The 16129-nt window shown below is 55.8% G+C and overlaps 9 protein-coding genes across 9 annotated transcripts; 4 read left to right on the top strand and 5 right to left on the bottom strand.

Annotated features, from left to right (window-relative positions):
• Positions 1-546: 546 nt before the first annotated feature.
• Positions 547-1531, bottom strand: F5144DRAFT_354010 (uncharacterized protein). The gene has a single exon (XM_066784330.1). It carries the CDS (start codon positions 1263-1265, stop codon positions 699-701), a length of 567 nt encoding a protein of 188 aa, XP_066639875.1. The 5' UTR covers positions 1266-1531; the 3' UTR covers positions 547-698.
• A 1029-nt stretch (positions 1532-2560) lies between these two features.
• Positions 2561-3138, top strand: F5144DRAFT_550726 (uncharacterized protein; the record flags this gene model as incomplete). Its single annotated transcript, XM_066787650.1, has 3 exons — positions 2561-2667; positions 2823-2970; positions 3028-3138. The coding sequence occupies 3 exons, from the start codon at positions 2561-2563 to the stop codon at positions 3136-3138; spliced, it is 366 nt and encodes a 121-aa protein (XP_066639874.1).
• Positions 3139-3711: 573 nt separating this feature from the next.
• On the top strand, positions 3712-4374 carry F5144DRAFT_595370 (uncharacterized protein; the record flags this gene model as incomplete). The annotated part of the gene is made up of 2 exons (XM_066790682.1): positions 3712-4226; positions 4281-4374. The coding sequence occupies 2 exons, from the start codon at positions 3712-3714 to the stop codon at positions 4372-4374; spliced, it is 609 nt and encodes a 202-aa protein (XP_066639873.1).
• Positions 4375-4433: 59 nt separating this feature from the next.
• Positions 4434-5024, top strand: F5144DRAFT_582489 (uncharacterized protein). Its single transcript, XM_066789499.1, has one exon. The coding sequence runs from the start codon at positions 4516-4518 to the stop codon at positions 4843-4845; it is 330 nt and encodes a 109-aa protein (XP_066639872.1). The 5' UTR covers positions 4434-4515; the 3' UTR covers positions 4846-5024.
• Positions 5025-5105: 81 nt separating this feature from the next.
• Positions 5106-6386, bottom strand: F5144DRAFT_496080 (uncharacterized protein; the record flags this gene model as incomplete). Its single annotated transcript, XM_066786134.1, has 1 exon — positions 5106-6386. The coding sequence occupies one exon, from the start codon at positions 6384-6386 to the stop codon at positions 5106-5108; it is 1281 nt and encodes a 426-aa protein (XP_066639871.1).
• Positions 6387-7275: 889 nt separating this feature from the next.
• On the bottom strand, positions 7276-9067 carry F5144DRAFT_595369 (cytochrome P450; the record flags this gene model as incomplete). The annotated part of the gene is made up of 7 exons (XM_066790681.1): positions 7276-7289; positions 7351-7805; positions 7943-8093; positions 8131-8488; positions 8552-8647; positions 8678-8748; positions 8833-9067. 7 exons carry the CDS (start codon positions 9065-9067, stop codon positions 7276-7278), a joined length of 1380 nt encoding a protein of 459 aa, XP_066639870.1.
• Positions 9068-9946: 879 nt separating this feature from the next.
• Positions 9947-11083, bottom strand: F5144DRAFT_353923 (uncharacterized protein). Its single transcript, XM_066784329.1, has 2 exons — positions 10426-11083; positions 9947-10342 (listed from the first exon to the last, which is right to left on the bottom strand). The coding sequence occupies exons 1-2, from the start codon at positions 10893-10895 to the stop codon at positions 10021-10023; spliced, it is 792 nt and encodes a 263-aa protein (XP_066639869.1). The 5' UTR covers positions 10896-11083; the 3' UTR covers positions 9947-10020.
• Position 11084: 1 nt separating this feature from the next.
• On the bottom strand, positions 11085-12107 carry F5144DRAFT_353885 (uncharacterized protein). The gene has a single exon (XM_066784328.1). It carries the CDS (start codon positions 11978-11980, stop codon positions 11273-11275), a length of 708 nt encoding a protein of 235 aa, XP_066639868.1. The 5' UTR covers positions 11981-12107; the 3' UTR covers positions 11085-11272.
• Positions 12108-13392: 1285 nt separating this feature from the next.
• On the top strand, positions 13393-14936 carry F5144DRAFT_595368 (uncharacterized protein; the record flags this gene model as incomplete). Its single annotated transcript, XM_066790680.1, has 4 exons — positions 13393-13593; positions 14015-14208; positions 14272-14367; positions 14444-14936. The coding sequence occupies 4 exons, from the start codon at positions 13393-13395 to the stop codon at positions 14934-14936; spliced, it is 984 nt and encodes a 327-aa protein (XP_066639867.1).
• Positions 14937-16129: the final 1193 nt, after the last annotated feature.

Genomic DNA, 16129 nt, shown 5'->3' with positions numbered 1-16129 from the left:
GTTTGTTAGTTAGACGAGTTGACTCTAACTAACGGCCGAGTGAGAGTGAGAGCGATGCGTCCAAAGCCGAAAGAGTGAAGGCTATGGAGGCGCGTCAAGGGAATGACGGGAGGGCTCGATGTCGAGGGGGGCGGATGCAACAAAAAGGATTGATGAAAACACGCAAAACTCGCAAGGTCCAGAGCGCCTTGCAGCATCACAGTGGGTCGGCACACAAGCCGAACCCGGCATGATGGGAAGGGGTTTGGTGGCTTTGCCGCTTGCTCCTGCCATGTTGTGCTTGTTCCTGGCCGACCCCGCCGGGTTGTGAAATGGCTGTCACCTTGACGACTTGGCGCCGAACTGTTTCAACCCTGCCGTTCTTGCTTCAGGAAACGATCGTCAGGTCTGCCCTGGCGCCTTGGCCAAGTTCGGTATAGCGTTGAGTTCCTGGCACTTTCCGGCCCCCGGCAGAGGAACCAGGCGAGGCAAGTGGAGCAAAACCGGGCAGAGCGAGTAGGGGTTGGGCCAACCGAACCAGGCACGCAAGGCAGTTCCTTCTTAGGCCTTCTCTTGGGCAAGCGGCGGCAAAACCTTCGCAACGGCAATTCGCCATTCTCATATTAACGGTTTTAAACGGCGACCCTCAACCCACGCGGTGGCTAAAGTCGGTCGCATATCAACGTTCTGCATCGGGGTTAAACACGCCGCAATCACACTCAGTCTACATATCTAAAACATAGCCAGAAGCCCGACGGCACAATTGCCCGATTATTTGTTTTCAGTGCTGACAAGTTTGCACCCAAAAGATGGCCCCACATTGCCGATCTCTGGCTGCTGCAGTTCCACCACGCTATCCCCCACGCCCATTTCCGGCTGCAGCGAGGGAAGCATTGGCACACTTGCACGCGCCTCGCGCTCGCCGGTCCCATGTCAGCACCCTTGCAGCAGGACGAGGAGGAAGGCAACATCTGTGATTCACAACATGGGCATGCATTGCGGCCAGGGTTGAGAGGAGTCGACAGGCGTTGGGCTGGATGCTGAACAGCGGTGAGGTGGAGTCCGATCGTGATGCAACTGCAACAGCAAAGGTTTGCTTTCCGGGCTCGCCAGGCCAGCCATGGGCGCGGATCATCGCGAGGGTTGCGAGGGTTGCGAAAGCTTAAAGAGCACAGATCGGCATGGCTTCGTTGACGGTTGGAGCGACGAGTTTGACGGCCAGGTGTTGTCGCCGCCGTCATCCCCATGTCTCGTCGTCGTTCGCGTTGAGCACAGTACACCTTCATCACTTGACAAAAACGCAATCAATCGCAATACGAACGATTTTTTTTAATCAGCCCCTATTTCCAGCTGTGACGTGGGGCTGAGCCAAAAATGACCGCCAATATTGACCCAGGTTCCCCGGACTGGCCAGTGCGCGTCCGGGGGGTTGTTGACCCGCGAAGTCGCGCCTCAAACCCCTCGTCATTTCAACACCGAGAGCGAAGGCGGGATGGCATCACTTGAGGCGGCAGCCACGCGACAAGCCGAGCGCGGGGTGGTCGGCCGGTCGTCAAATGGGAAACCATTCTTTGGCCACGCCGCGAACACGTGAAGTCAGTCAGGGTGGGGATGGAGACAAAGAGGCTACCGACCACGCGAGCCTTGACAATGTTAAAACACGGGGTGGCACAATACTAGACATGTCTTGAGCACGTGGGCTAGTGCGCTACTTTGTTGAAGGAGCTTGTGTTCTACTCTCCTCGCTTTTCCCCTTTTCAAGCAGCTTGCTTGTTGATGGATCCAGAAGATGATTCAATCCGACCCGCCGCCTGATAATGGAACGCGAGTCACGATCACAGACGGCAACCTTGGCGGAAGTGTTTCTCAAAACCATGATCCTGGCCCTCAAAGTCATAATTCCGATGATATGGCTCCGGAGCAAGCTCTCCCCCGTTCAGTTTATCATCGGAGGCGCGGCGTTGGTCCTTGCTGCATTCCTCTTTGATTTCTCGCCGACCCAAGACTCTGGTTGCCCGCCGTCAATGCGCCCTAGCAATCTCCGCGACCCGGGGAGAGTGGAGAGACTAAAGGCGAAGGGGCCAGATTGAGGAGGTGTGATGGTAGCTTAAGCTCGGTCCGATAGTGCTGAAACGCCAAGTAGCTAACCACATGTAACGCTACAGGTGTCGTGAAATGATGTCTTGTGGCTCGGGAATCCGAGGTTTGAAGGGCCGCCGTTTCCGGATGCAGCAACAGTATGTTGTACGCTAAGGTGCCTATCAAAGCAAAAAAGACTTTGGAGATCTCACGCGAGTCATATCTCGAGGCCGTCGAGACGTGCTTGCAGTTTGACCAGATGTTTAAAATTAGGCGGAGCGAGGCCGTAAAAAACCTATAAACCAACGACGAGATATGCGGAAGACTCATACGAGACAAAACTGTTGCCATTGAACATATTTGAAGGACCTGCAGCCCCCGGCCCGGCCACCGCGGAAACGGCGGCGGCGGCAAACGATTTCGACAGACGACGAACAGTCGCAAGACATCGATTCGGACAGCATGCCTGAACCGCAATCCAGGGGTGGACGTAACCTACATAATGCAGAACGGCCAGGATTCCCGTCACCGAAAAGGCTTAGATCAACCGAACACTCGGCGACAGGCAGCGTCACTGTTCAAGATCCGTGTCCGAGTTCTCAAGGAACCGTAGTTGGATGTTAACGACGGCCGTGAAGCATGGGTTTGATCAAAGAAAACCCGGGCCCGCCGTAATCTCTATCGGCTAACCGGAGCTTCAAAGACGAGAACGGTCACTTTCGCTACGACGGAGCCGCCTAATCCCCCAACGACGGCCCTCCCAGCGCATCTCAGCACGAGGCCGATAACCGTGTTGGACAAGGGACAGCGATTTGCGATGTGCTTGTTCGGATTGCCAAGGTGCATCTGTACGTCGGCAAGGTGGCCGATAAAGCAGCATTCGATGACAAGGTGCTAGCCAAGGTCGCTCAGGTGCGTGTTTGGACAGCTCGCATACTTACCTAATTAACATCCGTAACGCAAACACAGTCTAGGGACTACCCGATACATCTACCGATTCTCCCTCAACACACATTACTTCATATGTTGATGTGGTTCATAACACGGAGCAAAAACCCCCGACTCATGGGGGACCGCTAGGGCGTTTTCGACTTTTAAGGTGGGATGGCCCTATCGGTAGCGGCCGTTCCCAGCAGTTTGCTCTCGTTCCTCTTGGAGACTGGAAGCTTTCTTGGCCCTAGCCTTTGTCTCTGCGCCCGACACAACACGGCGTTTACCTTTCTCCGCCGGCCATAGCGGACTCAGTGGTGGAGAGAATGGGGGGGGCGCCCTGCACGGCCCGTGTTCCTGCCGTTTCGAGCTGCTTACAAAACCTTCTTCTCTTGCGTGAGTGGGGTGCCCGTCACTCTCGTTCCTTCTTCCCACGGCGCGTTTTCGTTTCCCGGACAGAAAGAGCACGGCCCCATGGCTACCCAGGTCAGTCAGTAGCTGTCAACAGCGAACCGCGTCTAACCTTCCCAAAATGTAAAATATCACTCTGCGCCTTCCAGGACAATACGAATGACCCGAATGCAAGGCCCAACGACTGCCTCGGTGCAGGTCTTTAAAACCTACATCTTTTCGCGGGTCTCTGCTTCGCTTCTCTTCCCTTCCCTCCCCATAACAGACCGAAAACTGCTTCTTCAACTTTGTTTCTGACGCTGAAGAAACATCATGGCATTCGTTGACATTTGGGTCGCGGTCTGGACCCTTATTGGGAGCATCGGCTCCTGTCTTCTTGCATTGCCCGTGCTGGGTGATGTTTTGCGTTCGTTCGGGCTCCGCCCACCCCCTCCCCGCGACCAGGTTCCCGGGCTTCTAGACGAAGTTCGTGATGATCAGAGTGGCCTGGTGGTGGGCCCGACGACTATCATCGGAGGCCAGCAGGGCCTTGTTGGCGGTCAGGACACCATTGGTGGGGACCTAAGGGCCCTCATCGATGCTGCTCAGTCCCTCGATAAGAACCTGATGGTCGCTGTTGAGAATCAGAAGGCCATGCTCAAGGTCATTATGACCGTCTCGGACCAAATCGACAAGTCTCGGGATGACTCGAACAGTCGCTTCGACAACGTCAGGGTTCGCCTTGACGCTATCGTGAGCGCGACAGAGTCATCGGCCGAAGCCCTTGGGCGGATGTCGGCCCTCGTGGCGGAAGTGAGCGGCCGCCGCACGGCGCAGTCAGAACCTGCGTCAACGGCCACTCAGACCCAAGGCACTTAAGTCTTGAAGGAACGGCAAGGCAGCTACGGCGCCACCGTTCTGGCTGCTTGCGTGAACACGGCGGAGACGCAGCAGCCCCACCCGTCGATCCTCCGAGGCGGCGGGTGGTGCCTCTAGGGGACCCCATATCATACATTAGACTTGCATTCTTAGAAAGGCACTAGAGGTACCCCGGCGTTGGGATTGCACCTCGACGTGGTGCCGGGGCTCGGCAACATTCTCTTGAGGGTGTTACCGCCAAGACAATCCCGCTCAGGTATGTTGCTTTCCCTTGGCCCAGTGTTGTTTTCTTTTGGACATCCGCCTCTCATTCATCTCTGCCTTGTCCCTCACCCAGTCTTTTTCAGCTATCCGTTTTCCCTTCTGTTCATATCCCCTATTTCTTCCCTTGATTATTTCTGCTTCTCTTTTCCATTCTCTCGCCTCTTCCAAACCGCCCCCCCTCTCTCATTTCGCTTCTTCATCGCTTTTCCTTGTCTGTTTTCTGTCATCGCTCCCTTTTGTTTGCAACTCCGTATTCAGGTGATAGGTGGGCCGGACACTTTCGGGTTGAGGAGCTTTCCTTTCCGGTATCCCTGCATCGACTGATATGGGCTTGGCGGTGGGTTGGCTCAGTTTAAAGGGGGCGTTGGGTTGAAGGAGGTCGGATTTGGATGTTGAGATGGCGGCAGTGGCAACCTTGGTCGTGGCTTGACTGTGAATAGCACCTAGGCATTGTAAGGTACTTTGCGTGCTCTGTATAGACCATTCAATGTCCACTTGTTAACCGAAACACATTCCCCTTTCCGAAGTCATTTCTCTATCTGCTTCTGTGTTGCTATATGCCGGTATATAATTGCCTTTTGATGTTATGGTTCGTACGAATCCCATACAGCCTTGACTACGCCAGGCGGATAAGCCACTGTATCCCGCTTGGTCCAGTAAGAAGCCTTCGTACCCCGTCGCCCAAAAGTCACCAATTTAAAATCGGTGGCCGATCGGCCACTTCCCAGTTGATGATATGAGGTGATAGTGATAGACCAAGATTCTCCGTGCTCTAGCCTACGCTCTATTGTAGTTGTATAATCCGTGATACACTGACGGCATGACTCGACGACATCACGGCATTGCGCGAACGAGGCTGGGGAAAGACCAGAGGTATAGCGGAGAGCATTCACTACCGCAAAGGGTATGCGTGGCGACGTTATTCTGACATGTCCACAGATATGACGCGTCTCGTGATCCAAGGCTGCTCGGAGGTCCTCGCCCGTCCATCCGGCGCCGCTTAGGGTGCGCGTAGCCGATAAGAAGAGCTCGTCTTGGATGATCCGGGCTGACCACCTTTCTTCCCACGGGAGCAATCTTCCTTGCCATGGTACCGGGATATCCGGGATCGCTTCGACGTTGAATACATCCAATGGTAAGCCGTTTGGCGGGCCGAGAAAATGACGGTTCATAACCAGGCGGACGGCCTCGTAGGCAAGAACAAAACTAGTTCCAGTAAGCCAGTGACGGTTATGATAATAGCCCTCGCGGCTCCAGGGAATTCGCCGCGGGTAATTCCCAGCACCGTAAAGGTCGGTAGTCGGGCCCTGACTACGGATAGGGTGGAGTAGCGAGCAGCCGTGACAGTACCACCAATGTTGACCGAGGTCCTTTTCGAGTAGCAGCTGTAGATTTTGGGACTCTAACAGATTCCTGCGAAGCCTTGGTGCCGCTGTTGGAAATACGAGGCCGAACAGATCTTTACAAGTCAGCGACAAGGCCGCCGCTGCAGCAGGCGGCAGGTGTTCCCTGCAAAGGTATAGAACAACGTCGGCAGGCAACCACAGGAAGTCCGAGGTCTGCACTAGTAACGTTGATGCCGTTAGAGGGGAGGGTGGAGGTGACGGCAGCGGGATCGGCGAAAAGAACGGCGAAGAGGGCGGTGAAGAGGACGGTGAAGAGGACGGTGAAGAGGACGGCAAAGAGGATGATGAGGAGGACGGCGAAGAGAACGGCGTAAGGGATACCGGAGCGGACGGAGGCGGGGAGGGCCTACAGGGGGCAAAAACTGGCTCCTCGCCGTCAGTCGCTTGTGACGTCTTACTCCGTGGCCGTCGGCGGAAGTTGAAGCATAACAGCAAGCCGTAAGAAGTGAGGCTTGGCATCTCGATTAATTGATTGCCGGAGGTCAAATCTTGGATGATGCGGCATGCCTTGGATTGAAGTTTAGGTGGGTTGTGTGGTTGAAACCGTGCCCCCAGTCTGATCTCATGAATGTGTGATCATTGATGGCATCATGACGCGCTGGGGGCCACATCCCAGAACCACCTAACTAGGCACTGACACCTATGTGACTACGTCTAGGCAATGGTCATGAATCAAGCCAAACTCTCTGAACCGAGAGGTGTGATCTTAGGTGATGTAGATGTCGCGGATGTCATGGAAAGTGATACAGGGAGGATTCATACAACGGTCAGGGACGTGACGATGAGGCGGCAAATGTTGGGAATAATGGTTTGAATCTGCTAACTCAGCCACCTGCGTCGCTATCCGCTCGAGTAGATGACTAGAGTGATCAATGTTGGTTGAAGAAAGCTGGGACACAATCATGGCTTTCGTGCTGACACCTTCGCTTCGCTTACACAACGTCATGGTTGCAATCAATCTTGAATCCACAAACCCATCATCTCAAATACTCACCTTCATCCCTTTAATAAACCATACCTACCGTCTATCAATGGACTGTCACACGTCCAGCTTGTACCTACCCCTATCTCTTCTCAACCCTGACCCAGAAATCCCGAATCATCCAGACCCCGTTATTGCGTATCTTGGGCGGATTCAACGGGTCGGCCAGAGACCAGTTATACCGTCCCAGCAACTGTCCCCCATCAGTCAGCCATCCATCCACACACCAATTAGATAGCACACGCATTCAAAAACAAAGCAAGAACAAACTCACCTCCCCCAATACCTTCCCCAACTCCACCATTGCCACCCCCCTCCCCACACAAACAAACTGCCCACTCCCAAACGCCAACTCCACCCTCCGATTCATCTGCGCCAACCTCTCCGAACCGCCGCCGGGCAACCCCCCCTTCTCCCCCTCACCACCCACACCCCCAACACCACCCCCAGCCGCAGCACCACCCCCTTGACCCCCCAACCCCACCTCCAACCACCTCTCCGGCCGAAAAACATCCGCATCCGCGCCCCAAAACGCCCGCTCCCGATTCCCATGCCACATCTGATTCCCCGTCGCCACCCACGTGCCCCCCGGCAGCGCCCGCCCGCACACCACGTCGCCGCCGCGCGGCACCTCCTTGTAGATGGGCGGGGCGCAGAGCGGGGGGAAGAGGCGGAGCCCCTCGTGGATCACGGCTTGTAGGTAGGGGAGGGTGCGGGCTTGGGCGTCGCGGATGATGGGGGGGGTTGTGGGGGTGGGGGTGGTGGTTTGGTTGGGGTTGGTGGTGAGGTGGGCGGCGTCGAGCTCGGCTTGGAGGCGGGTGTAGACGGTGGGGTGGGTGAGGAGGAGGTAGAAGGTTGTGTAGAGCGCGGAGGAGACGGTGTCGGAGCCGGCGAAGCTGTTGAGGGGGGTGGGAGGGTTGTGTTAGGACTGGTTTGGCTTGGTTGACCTCTGTGAGGGGGTAAAGGGGGGGAGATCGGGGGTGGAGGGGCGGAAAAAGGGGGGGAAAAGAGGGAGAGAAACTGGGGAACGTACAATTGAATGCCAATTTCCTGCTTGAGGGCATCGCCTCGCAAGCCGTGGTCGATAAAGGACTGCAGCATGTCGTGCTTGGGGCCGACGTTGGGTTGGAGGCGTTTCTTGAGGATGGTGCTCACATGGCTAGAATGGAGAACAATGGTAAGCTCTTCCCGCAGGCGCTATCCTAGGGGTCGGTAACATACCAATAATGGCGCCAAAGCCGCTCTCATCTCCATCGTTGGGCAAGAGGTAGTAGAACGGCCATGCACGGAGCGTCTTCCAGAACCATACGTAGTTGCCCAAGGACATGAGGAGAGGGACCGTGGCATCATTGACGGCGAGGATGCCCCTCACGTCCCGGTCTTCCTCAAGATACTTGAAAGATTCGCTGTACGCAATCTCGCCAATTGCGTCGAGTGCATAATAATGTAACTTGTCTTCCAAGTTCATGTGCGTGACTCTGTGGGTGGTTGAAAGATACTTTCTGTCAATGAGATCCATGAACGCGGTGAGAGCCCTATCGGTGCCCTCTTCGAAGTGGTCAACTCCTCGACCGGCGTACTAGCAGCCAGAATATGTCAGGAGGGTTTCAACAACAAGGGTTAGTAGGAGAGGTAACAATACCGCTGGCATGATATAATTCTTGCGTTGCTTGCGCTCTTCGGGGTCAATCAAGGTAAAGATGTGGTCACCACCCCGAGAGATGCGGGCGATGGTATACTAATCCGACTTTCGGTAGTCAGATCGGACTCCCATCATTTGGTACATGGTTTCTACATCAGTGCAGACGACCTTGCCCGGGGCAATCCGAACCAGGGGTCCTACAAGGCAGAGTTGTATTAGTGCCCATGTTGGAACGGAAGTTGAGAGCGTTGCCCCGGGGGGTTCTTGAAACGATCACTCACCATATTTCTCCACGAGGGCTGGCACGTCCAGAAAGAAGGTCTCGTTGAGGTACTGCTTGGTCAACCACAGTGACGTCCACCCAGCGAGGGGTGGGCCTGGGACATGGCGGAGCCGGTACCATTGCCGGATCCTTCGGATGGTATGGGCTAGGAGGAGAAAGCCCAGGATGTACAATACAAGTCTAGAAGAGGGCTTGCCAATAGGGCTTTCTAAAAGACTGACACGAAGGCCCATGGTGGCGTTTACGTGGCTCAAACTCAAAGTCACAGATGAGAAACACGGCTACGCCTGAGCTTGGAAGGCAATGGCGAGCATCGACAGGTTTAAATATTCCGGCACAGCCAGCGTCTGGTCACCTGGAGGCCGCTGCCCAAGGGAGACTTAGCGCTGGAGAGACAACGGGTTGGTCCCGAGGGTTCGGTAGGCACCCAAGGCCCGGAATAGACGAGCGGTAAAAGGTTGTGACGAGACAAGGTCAGCCCAAGAATAATTCGAATTGCGCTTCCCTTTCGGGGACCTGCGCCGGCTTCCCCTCGCCCTCTTTACCTGCCTCGGGGTCTCTAATGGGCATAGATTGAAGAAGGAAAGCCCGATGCGCGGCATATTTCCGAAGCTACTTTACTCCAGTGAACCCCGACTTGTGAACTAACCTAGCTCAAGGGAGAGAAAGCGTGACGCAGGCAGGCTCACATGGAGGGCTTCCATCAATCCGGCGGCGATACCTTCACTTTGGTCCGTTTTTTTCACACCGTGACTTTGTCCCGTAAGCTGCCGGACCGGCTGTGCTGGCCTTTGGCGGTTCGGCAACGGACCAGTGGGGACCCCGAGTGGCAGCGCTTCGGTTGGCCGAGTCTGAGACCAGGTCAATCATGCCCGTTGCGGCGGCAAATCAACTGGCGCCATCGAAGCAAACAGCAGGACATCCTTGGCATGCTCTTGCCTGCTGCACAGTGGTGAGCTGCAGACGAGCCGCTGTTGGTCTGCAAATTACGCCACCATCACAGCCGCCGGTTGGGCGGAAGCGGGTGATCGTGAGATGACGCAGAGCCTCATATCAGTGGTCAGTGGCAAGTTGACAATACGAAGCCCCCTTGCATCACAGTGACGCCGACCGACATGCCCCGGATCCGGGTGCCAGACTGTATCATTATGTCTGGAGACTCGGGTAGCCGAATACTCGGCCCGCGTCACATCAAAACAACCCCTCCAACCAAAGCTACACCCGCAAGCACCGCGTGAATCCGTCCTGTCGCCCTCGCCCCGCCGCCATTCCAAGATGTGGTGGCGGTGGTGGTGGTTGGAAGCTCTTCAAAGCCTGCCGTGATGGTCGCGGGGATGCTATGTGCCGCAACATCCGTAAAGGAGGTGAATACGGTCCGGGTTTCGATCCGGGTCAAATGACCCCATGTGTCGTTTCCCATGGCAGTCTGAAACCAAAAGCTGCTTGTTGTATTGCCTACGCAGGAGGCTGAGGTTGAACCCTGTATCTCACAAGTTACTTGCCCTCCTCTGTTGCATCGAAACACGACGTAAGTCACATAGCCTGGTGTAGGAGGGGTAGTATTGGAACATAACCTGGGAGGGATCCTTACACGGAGATACGTGTGGTTTCGCTTGTCCTCACCATCGTCCCATCAATGGTTGTACGTCCCATGCGCCCGACGAACGACACTCGACGTATATTCAACATCATCTCGGTGGGGTTGACGGTCACACTCACCCCTGCAAGAAAGTTACATGGGGGTGATTGGGATTCGTCTGCCATCCAGGGGTGCGCGTAGCACATAACCCAATACTCGGTTTGTGACCGACTGATGTCGACACGCATGACAGAGACATGGATTGTAGGATCAGGATCCCATCCAGTTGGATCGAGAGCAAAGATGCCGAATATGCTGGGTGTTGCTACCGCCGGTAAAATGCTGGCTGCAGAGGGTGTTGTTGCTGTCGGTAAGATACTGGCTAGACAAGGTGTTGCTTCTATCGGTACCTCGATATCCCGGCCTGGTATCGGAATAATGAGGTTAAGTAGGTTTAGAAAAAAGCGGGTAATGTAGCTCATGGTTTCTAGACGACAGGGTTTCGGTTCATGGGATGGGCGCTGTGAGTAGGATGAGGGACGAGTGGAGGGTTTTTGATCACCACTGGGCACATTACCCAATTTTGGGTTGTGCGGATGAATTGAGGCTTCTGCAAGGAGGAAACTTGATGTGATGAGCCGGAGGAGGTTCCTGTGTTGTTCAAGACCACTCGAATATCGCGACACAGCCACGCTCTCAGATTACCCCTCTTCTCTGAGCAACGCCCGACTCACTGCTTCGTTCATTCATGAGGGAGTCGCGACGAATAGCTAGTGAGCATTTGCGCTTGGCAATGGCCTCAAGCGGACCGGAAGAGAAGCCGGCCCGCCTTGTTGTCCAGCCCAACGCCGAGGAATATTTACTTGGCGCCAGGCTGCGTGAGACTGGATTTGGCCCCAAGTACTTCGTAAGCAAGCGAAGCAACCAATCTGTCCCTCGACTGCAGATGTTTTGATCTGGCTTCAACAGGAGCGGCTTCCATCCGTTGCAACCAGAGCATCATATGGCCAAGCAGTGATGCCGGGACACGGACACACACTTCGGCCTCGACGGCGAACCCGGCGGAACGGGAGGCGGTGGTTCGCGCGGTTGTGGACTCGCCGAGACAGGACACTCTTGGGCTGTGCGCAAAGGTCAGACATGGCAAGAGGTGTCGGACCTCTCCTTGGCGGCGACGGGACGGCGACCGGTGTGGTTGAAGATGGTCTACTGATTCGCCGGTGAAGCGGCGCGGAGATCGGGTCGAGTCAATTGGAGACGGCGCCTTCGTCGGAAATCTGGTTGGCGTGCTCGGGCCTGTTTGCCCAGATGGTTTCCGGCGACTCCATGGGCTCGACTTTCTTGGCGATGTCAACAAAAACCCGAAAACATGTGATGTGGTGGTCCATGCGTGCGGCACAGAAACAATATTTCCTCGATTGGTTCTGGCCCTTGTGGTGGGCACGTGGTGGGGTTCAAAATCGGAATGTGGCCCGCTTGGGACGCCAATTCGGATCGGAAGGGAAGGTTCTTCCCCATCCTCAACTCCAAGGAACAACCCGGGAACATCGATCTCAGAAACAGGCATAACCCGACACGAAACGCCCAAGCTGCGAACAACCACCGCCGCTAATTGTCTAAGAAAAGAAAGGGAAATAACTAAGAAAACTAACGCGAGTGCCGGGCGGCCCGGACCCTCATCGCAGTGTGTTTAGGCGGCTGCTTTCCCTGAAGTCGATTCTCCTGTGTTCGATCGACTGTTAAGGGATGGGTGTAACCGGGCAAGTGGGGCGGGATGTGGTCTCTCGCTCGTGCGTTGCCCAAACTTCGAGGCGCCTCTCATGTCTCGTTTCCCTGGAGAATCGAGTTCTGGAATTACGCAAATGCTGCCGAACCTCACCTCACGTGTCGCAAGCTTTCCCCATTGTCATTGTCGCTTGCAGCTCGACCTGACTGGCGCCAAGCGGAGCGCCGAGCAAAGGGGCGCATGCCCGAGGCAGGTCCTAAATTTTCCTCGCCCTTTCAGACAGACGAAGCGATGTCACAGCGCAAGAGCAGGCTTTGCTAGTGTATGTACACTCACCCAAGTGTGTTTAACCGCCCCACCAAGACTGTTCGTTTGTCTCAGACACACGGGATGGCCGGTGTGCTCTCGGCAATTACCGATGACAGCTGCCATGCGTGCTCGGTTTCGCATGGAAGCGAGATGCGTGGCAGTCCCTGGGATGCTGTCAGCCACGAGGTAAACTGTTTTGCAGGAACCAGTCCGACGGGACAGCAAAAAAGAAAAAGAACACACGAGAAAGGGAGAAACACGGTTGGTGGTGGGGCGTCTTTGTCGGCTCGCAGAGCCGATTCATTCGGTTAGGACACTGGCGACTCGGGGGATCCTTTTAGGGCCTGAACAATGCAACCACATGCGGGTCTTCAGCGAGGCAATCATGCAACCGGGGGTATCACTCCTTGCTCCCGGCATGAACGGCTCCAAGGGTGGGCTGCCGTCGAGAGTCTGGTCTCGAGCTTGCCCGATCTTTTAGGCGGGCACTGAAGCACTGAAATGGGCAGGTAAGAACGCAGCGATCAGACGGACACAGAGCTTCCAAGAACGCAAGGACAGTGCGCTGCGACATGGCTGTTATGCAGTACGACGCCGGTACCAAAAACTGCGAGCCCAGATTGGTGGTGGACTCTGCGGGATCTGGATGCAGTCGATATTCTGGGGTTGACCCCTGAAAACACGCGTTTTCGGCTCCGTGCAAGATCTGGCGACAAGAAAAGCTTGATAAAAGAAGCATCGCCCCTCCGGGTTGCCATGGAATGGGGCCCCTTTTCCCTGTTCTGCAAATCGTCAAATCGACTCTCTACCCAGCCCCGAATTGTCCGCGGAACCCACGTTGGGACCTCCCATGAGGGACCCCAACTCAACGATCGTCGATCGAACCCACCACCCCAGGGCCGCCCTCCGCTGACTGGCGGATTGGCGGGAGATCTGCAACCAAGATGTCCATGTCAGGGCCTCCCGGCGGTCCGAAGACCGATATCGACCCCGTCCGGGCCGCCGAGAGCAACACGGGGATGATTTTGGGAGTCTTAACGGTGTTCCATGTCATCGCCCTCACCTTCGTGGCCCTCCGGGTCTACGCCAGAGCCGTAGTCATCAAGACCTTCGGCAAGGATGATATTTGCATGGTGTTATCCGCAGTATGTTTCCGTCCCGGCGCCAAGGCTTTGGAGATGGCCGCGTGCTGACCACGGCGCAACAGTTATGTGCCATAGGAGGATGGAGCGTGTTTATCATACAAGCCTACCATGGCCTGGGAAAGCACCAAGAGACTATCTTGCACGAGGACATGATAATCTTTCAGCATGCTGGTTTCTGGCAGTCCATCATCTCGGCCACCTGGGCGCTCGGGTTCCTGAAAGTATCGATCGGCTTCAACCTGCTGAGGCTTAGCTCGGGTGGATGGTATCGCTGGAGTCTCTGGGCGACAATAGGTATTTACCCCTTGGTACTCGAGATTTAGCGCCGAGAGTTGGACAACTGACCGGGACTCTAGTGATTGTCTGCTGCTACACGTTTATGGGCATGATGACCTTTCTACTCTACTGCCAACCGATGGAGGGGTACTGGAATCCTGCCGTCAAGCCCAACTGCTACCCCATCCCGTTGTTCGTCACCTTCGCGCTGGTCAACACGGGGTTCAACATCTTTACCGACGTGCTCTTCGCCACCTTCCCTATTCCAATTATCTGGACGCTGAAGATGAAGCGGAAGTTGAAGGTCTACTTGATCGTCATCTTGAGCTTGGGATATTTGTAGGTTCATGCCCGCGTCCTCTCCCTCTCCATCCGTCTCTCACCTAACTAACCCGTCCCTAGTGCTGTGGCGATGGGCATCGTCAAGTCTGTCTACCAGATTGCTTTCGCCAGAATGCCCGATAAGACGTTCAACCAAAGCATCCAGTTCTGGGGATTGTAAGTCACGCGTTGCCTGCACTGTCTCATCTGCTCCCATGCACGTCAACCCAAGGCTAACCACCACCTCCCCCAGCCTCCAACTCCAACTCGGCATAATCGCCGCGTGCGCAACCTCGCTCAAACCCCTCTTCAGCCGCATCCTCAAACTCAACACCACCGACCGCTACTACAACACCCCCGGCGCGGGGTACGGCTACGGCTCACGCTCACGAGGCAACCGGATGACGGGGCGAGGCTACGGCGCGGGCACGGGCCAAGGGAGCAACATAGGGACGGGCACGGGGACGGGGACGGGCAAGCAGGCGTCGGCGCACGAGTACGAGCTGGAGATGGCGCGCGGGTCGGCCGACGACGGGAACCTGTCCAACGGCAAGGGCGAGACGTACAGCACGGCGACGAGCTTCTACAAGCACGGCTCAGCCGAGGGCTCCGGCAGCGAGGAGATGATCTTGGGGGCCGCGCCCGGCACGGTGCGCCTCACGCCGCCGCCGCATGCGGTTATTAGTACCGAGGCTGCGGCGAGGGGGATTGTCAGGACCACGGAGGTGCGCGTTTCGGTTAAGTAAAATGTCTCTAGCTGCTTTAGTTTGGTGCGGGTTGCGAATACCAATATTGAGTTCAACAACTAGTTCGTCACCAAAATGAGTAGCGTCGGTAGCGTAAACAAGCAAGCGTGCCAATGTTATCATTGTTATGTGTTGTGGTGATGGTCCGGGTTATTCCCTGATGGGACTGTTGCATCAGTGCCCCGGGCTCCGCTCGCAAATCCCCCGCGATGACCCGGCGGCTTGGCGTCAATCTTCTGAGATGCTCCGCGGACCATCTGTTCGTGTTCCATGAGTGGATGCAAACAATGACTTCAATCGATATCGAACCATGACAATTCAAGACAATTCAAGTCGCGGGGGTCGCTTGCTCGAATTGCTCCGACGGCCTGGGTGTCGTGTTCTCTTTCTGCATTCTGCATCACAAGCGTCTACACTAATGCAACACTGGCCGGGGTTTTATTGCACAGTTGCAACTTCACGCACCAGTCCGGCGCAGTCGAATTCTCTTTTCCGGGACGCGAAGCCCAAACGAGCCAGAGCAGCCGGAAAGTCCAGCAATGCCACAGGAAAACGGGGTCGAAACATCACAAACCAAACCCCGCCCGACCAGGAGAGTGCATGAAGCGAAGAGAAGCACCGAGACCGAGGCCCTCCTGGGAATGAACAATCTGGGATGGAACACCGGGCCACGATCCCAAGTGAGGTGAAATCCCGCCTTCCATTCCAGTCCTCGGCTGGCGGCACACAGCGGGTCCTAAAGTGGCTCTCCAGGGCACGGGCGACACAACCCTGGGCTGGCCCAGTCTCAGGGAATAAAACCTGAAGCAGGGGATTTGTTGGTTGGCTTCGGGCCTTGGCTTCATGGGGGTTCATGGGCCCTTTCCCCTTACCATTGAGCTACCAGGTATCATCAGCTACCTAGCAGAAGCAGAAGCCCATTGCAACCAACAACCCGCGGCGACCCCACGGACAAGACGGGCTAGAATCAATAGCCAAGTCGCAGCGCAATGCGAATGAGGCTCGGCAACCGAGACCATACGATTTGAGCGCTTCGGCAGATGATATCCAGCAGGGGCAAGACATTGGTGTTGCACAAGTTGGGTTGGTTACTTCCCGCTTGTTCCATCCAGGAATTAGTTAGGTTCAGTTAGTCCGTCCAGTCGGCTGCTCTCGGATGTTCGGGGGCTTTTCCACGTGGTGGCGCGGTGAAT

This window comes from Chaetomium tenue (assembly GCF_020726465.1).
Source record: "Chaetomium tenue strain MPI-SDFR-AT-0079 chromosome Unknown F5144scaffold_6, whole genome shotgun sequence".
NCBI classification, from domain to species: Eukaryota; Fungi; Ascomycota; class Sordariomycetes; order Sordariales; family Chaetomiaceae; genus Chaetomium; species Chaetomium tenue.
This window is presented reverse-complemented; position numbering and strand designations above follow the sequence as displayed.

Excerpts from the sequence above, each read along its gene's own strand:
- F5144DRAFT_354010 (XM_066784330.1), bottom strand. The coding sequence starts at position 1,265 with ATGAAGGTGTACTGTGCTCAACGCGAACGACGACGAGACATGGGGATG.
- F5144DRAFT_582489 (XM_066789499.1), top strand. The coding sequence starts at position 4,516 with ATGTTGCTTTCCCTTGGCCCAGTGTTGTTTTCTTTTGGACATCCGCCT.
- F5144DRAFT_353923 (XM_066784329.1), bottom strand. The coding sequence starts at position 10,895 with ATGAGCTACATTACCCGCTTTTTTCTAAACCTACTTAACCTCATTATT. Across the intron at positions 10,343-10,425 it reads GAAACCACACGTATCTCCGT|AGGAGGGCAAGTAACTTGTG; the intron begins GTAAGGATCCCT and ends TCGATGCAACAG.
- F5144DRAFT_353885 (XM_066784328.1), bottom strand. The coding sequence starts at position 11,980 with ATGCCTGTTTCTGAGATCGATGTTCCCGGGTTGTTCCTTGGAGTTGAG.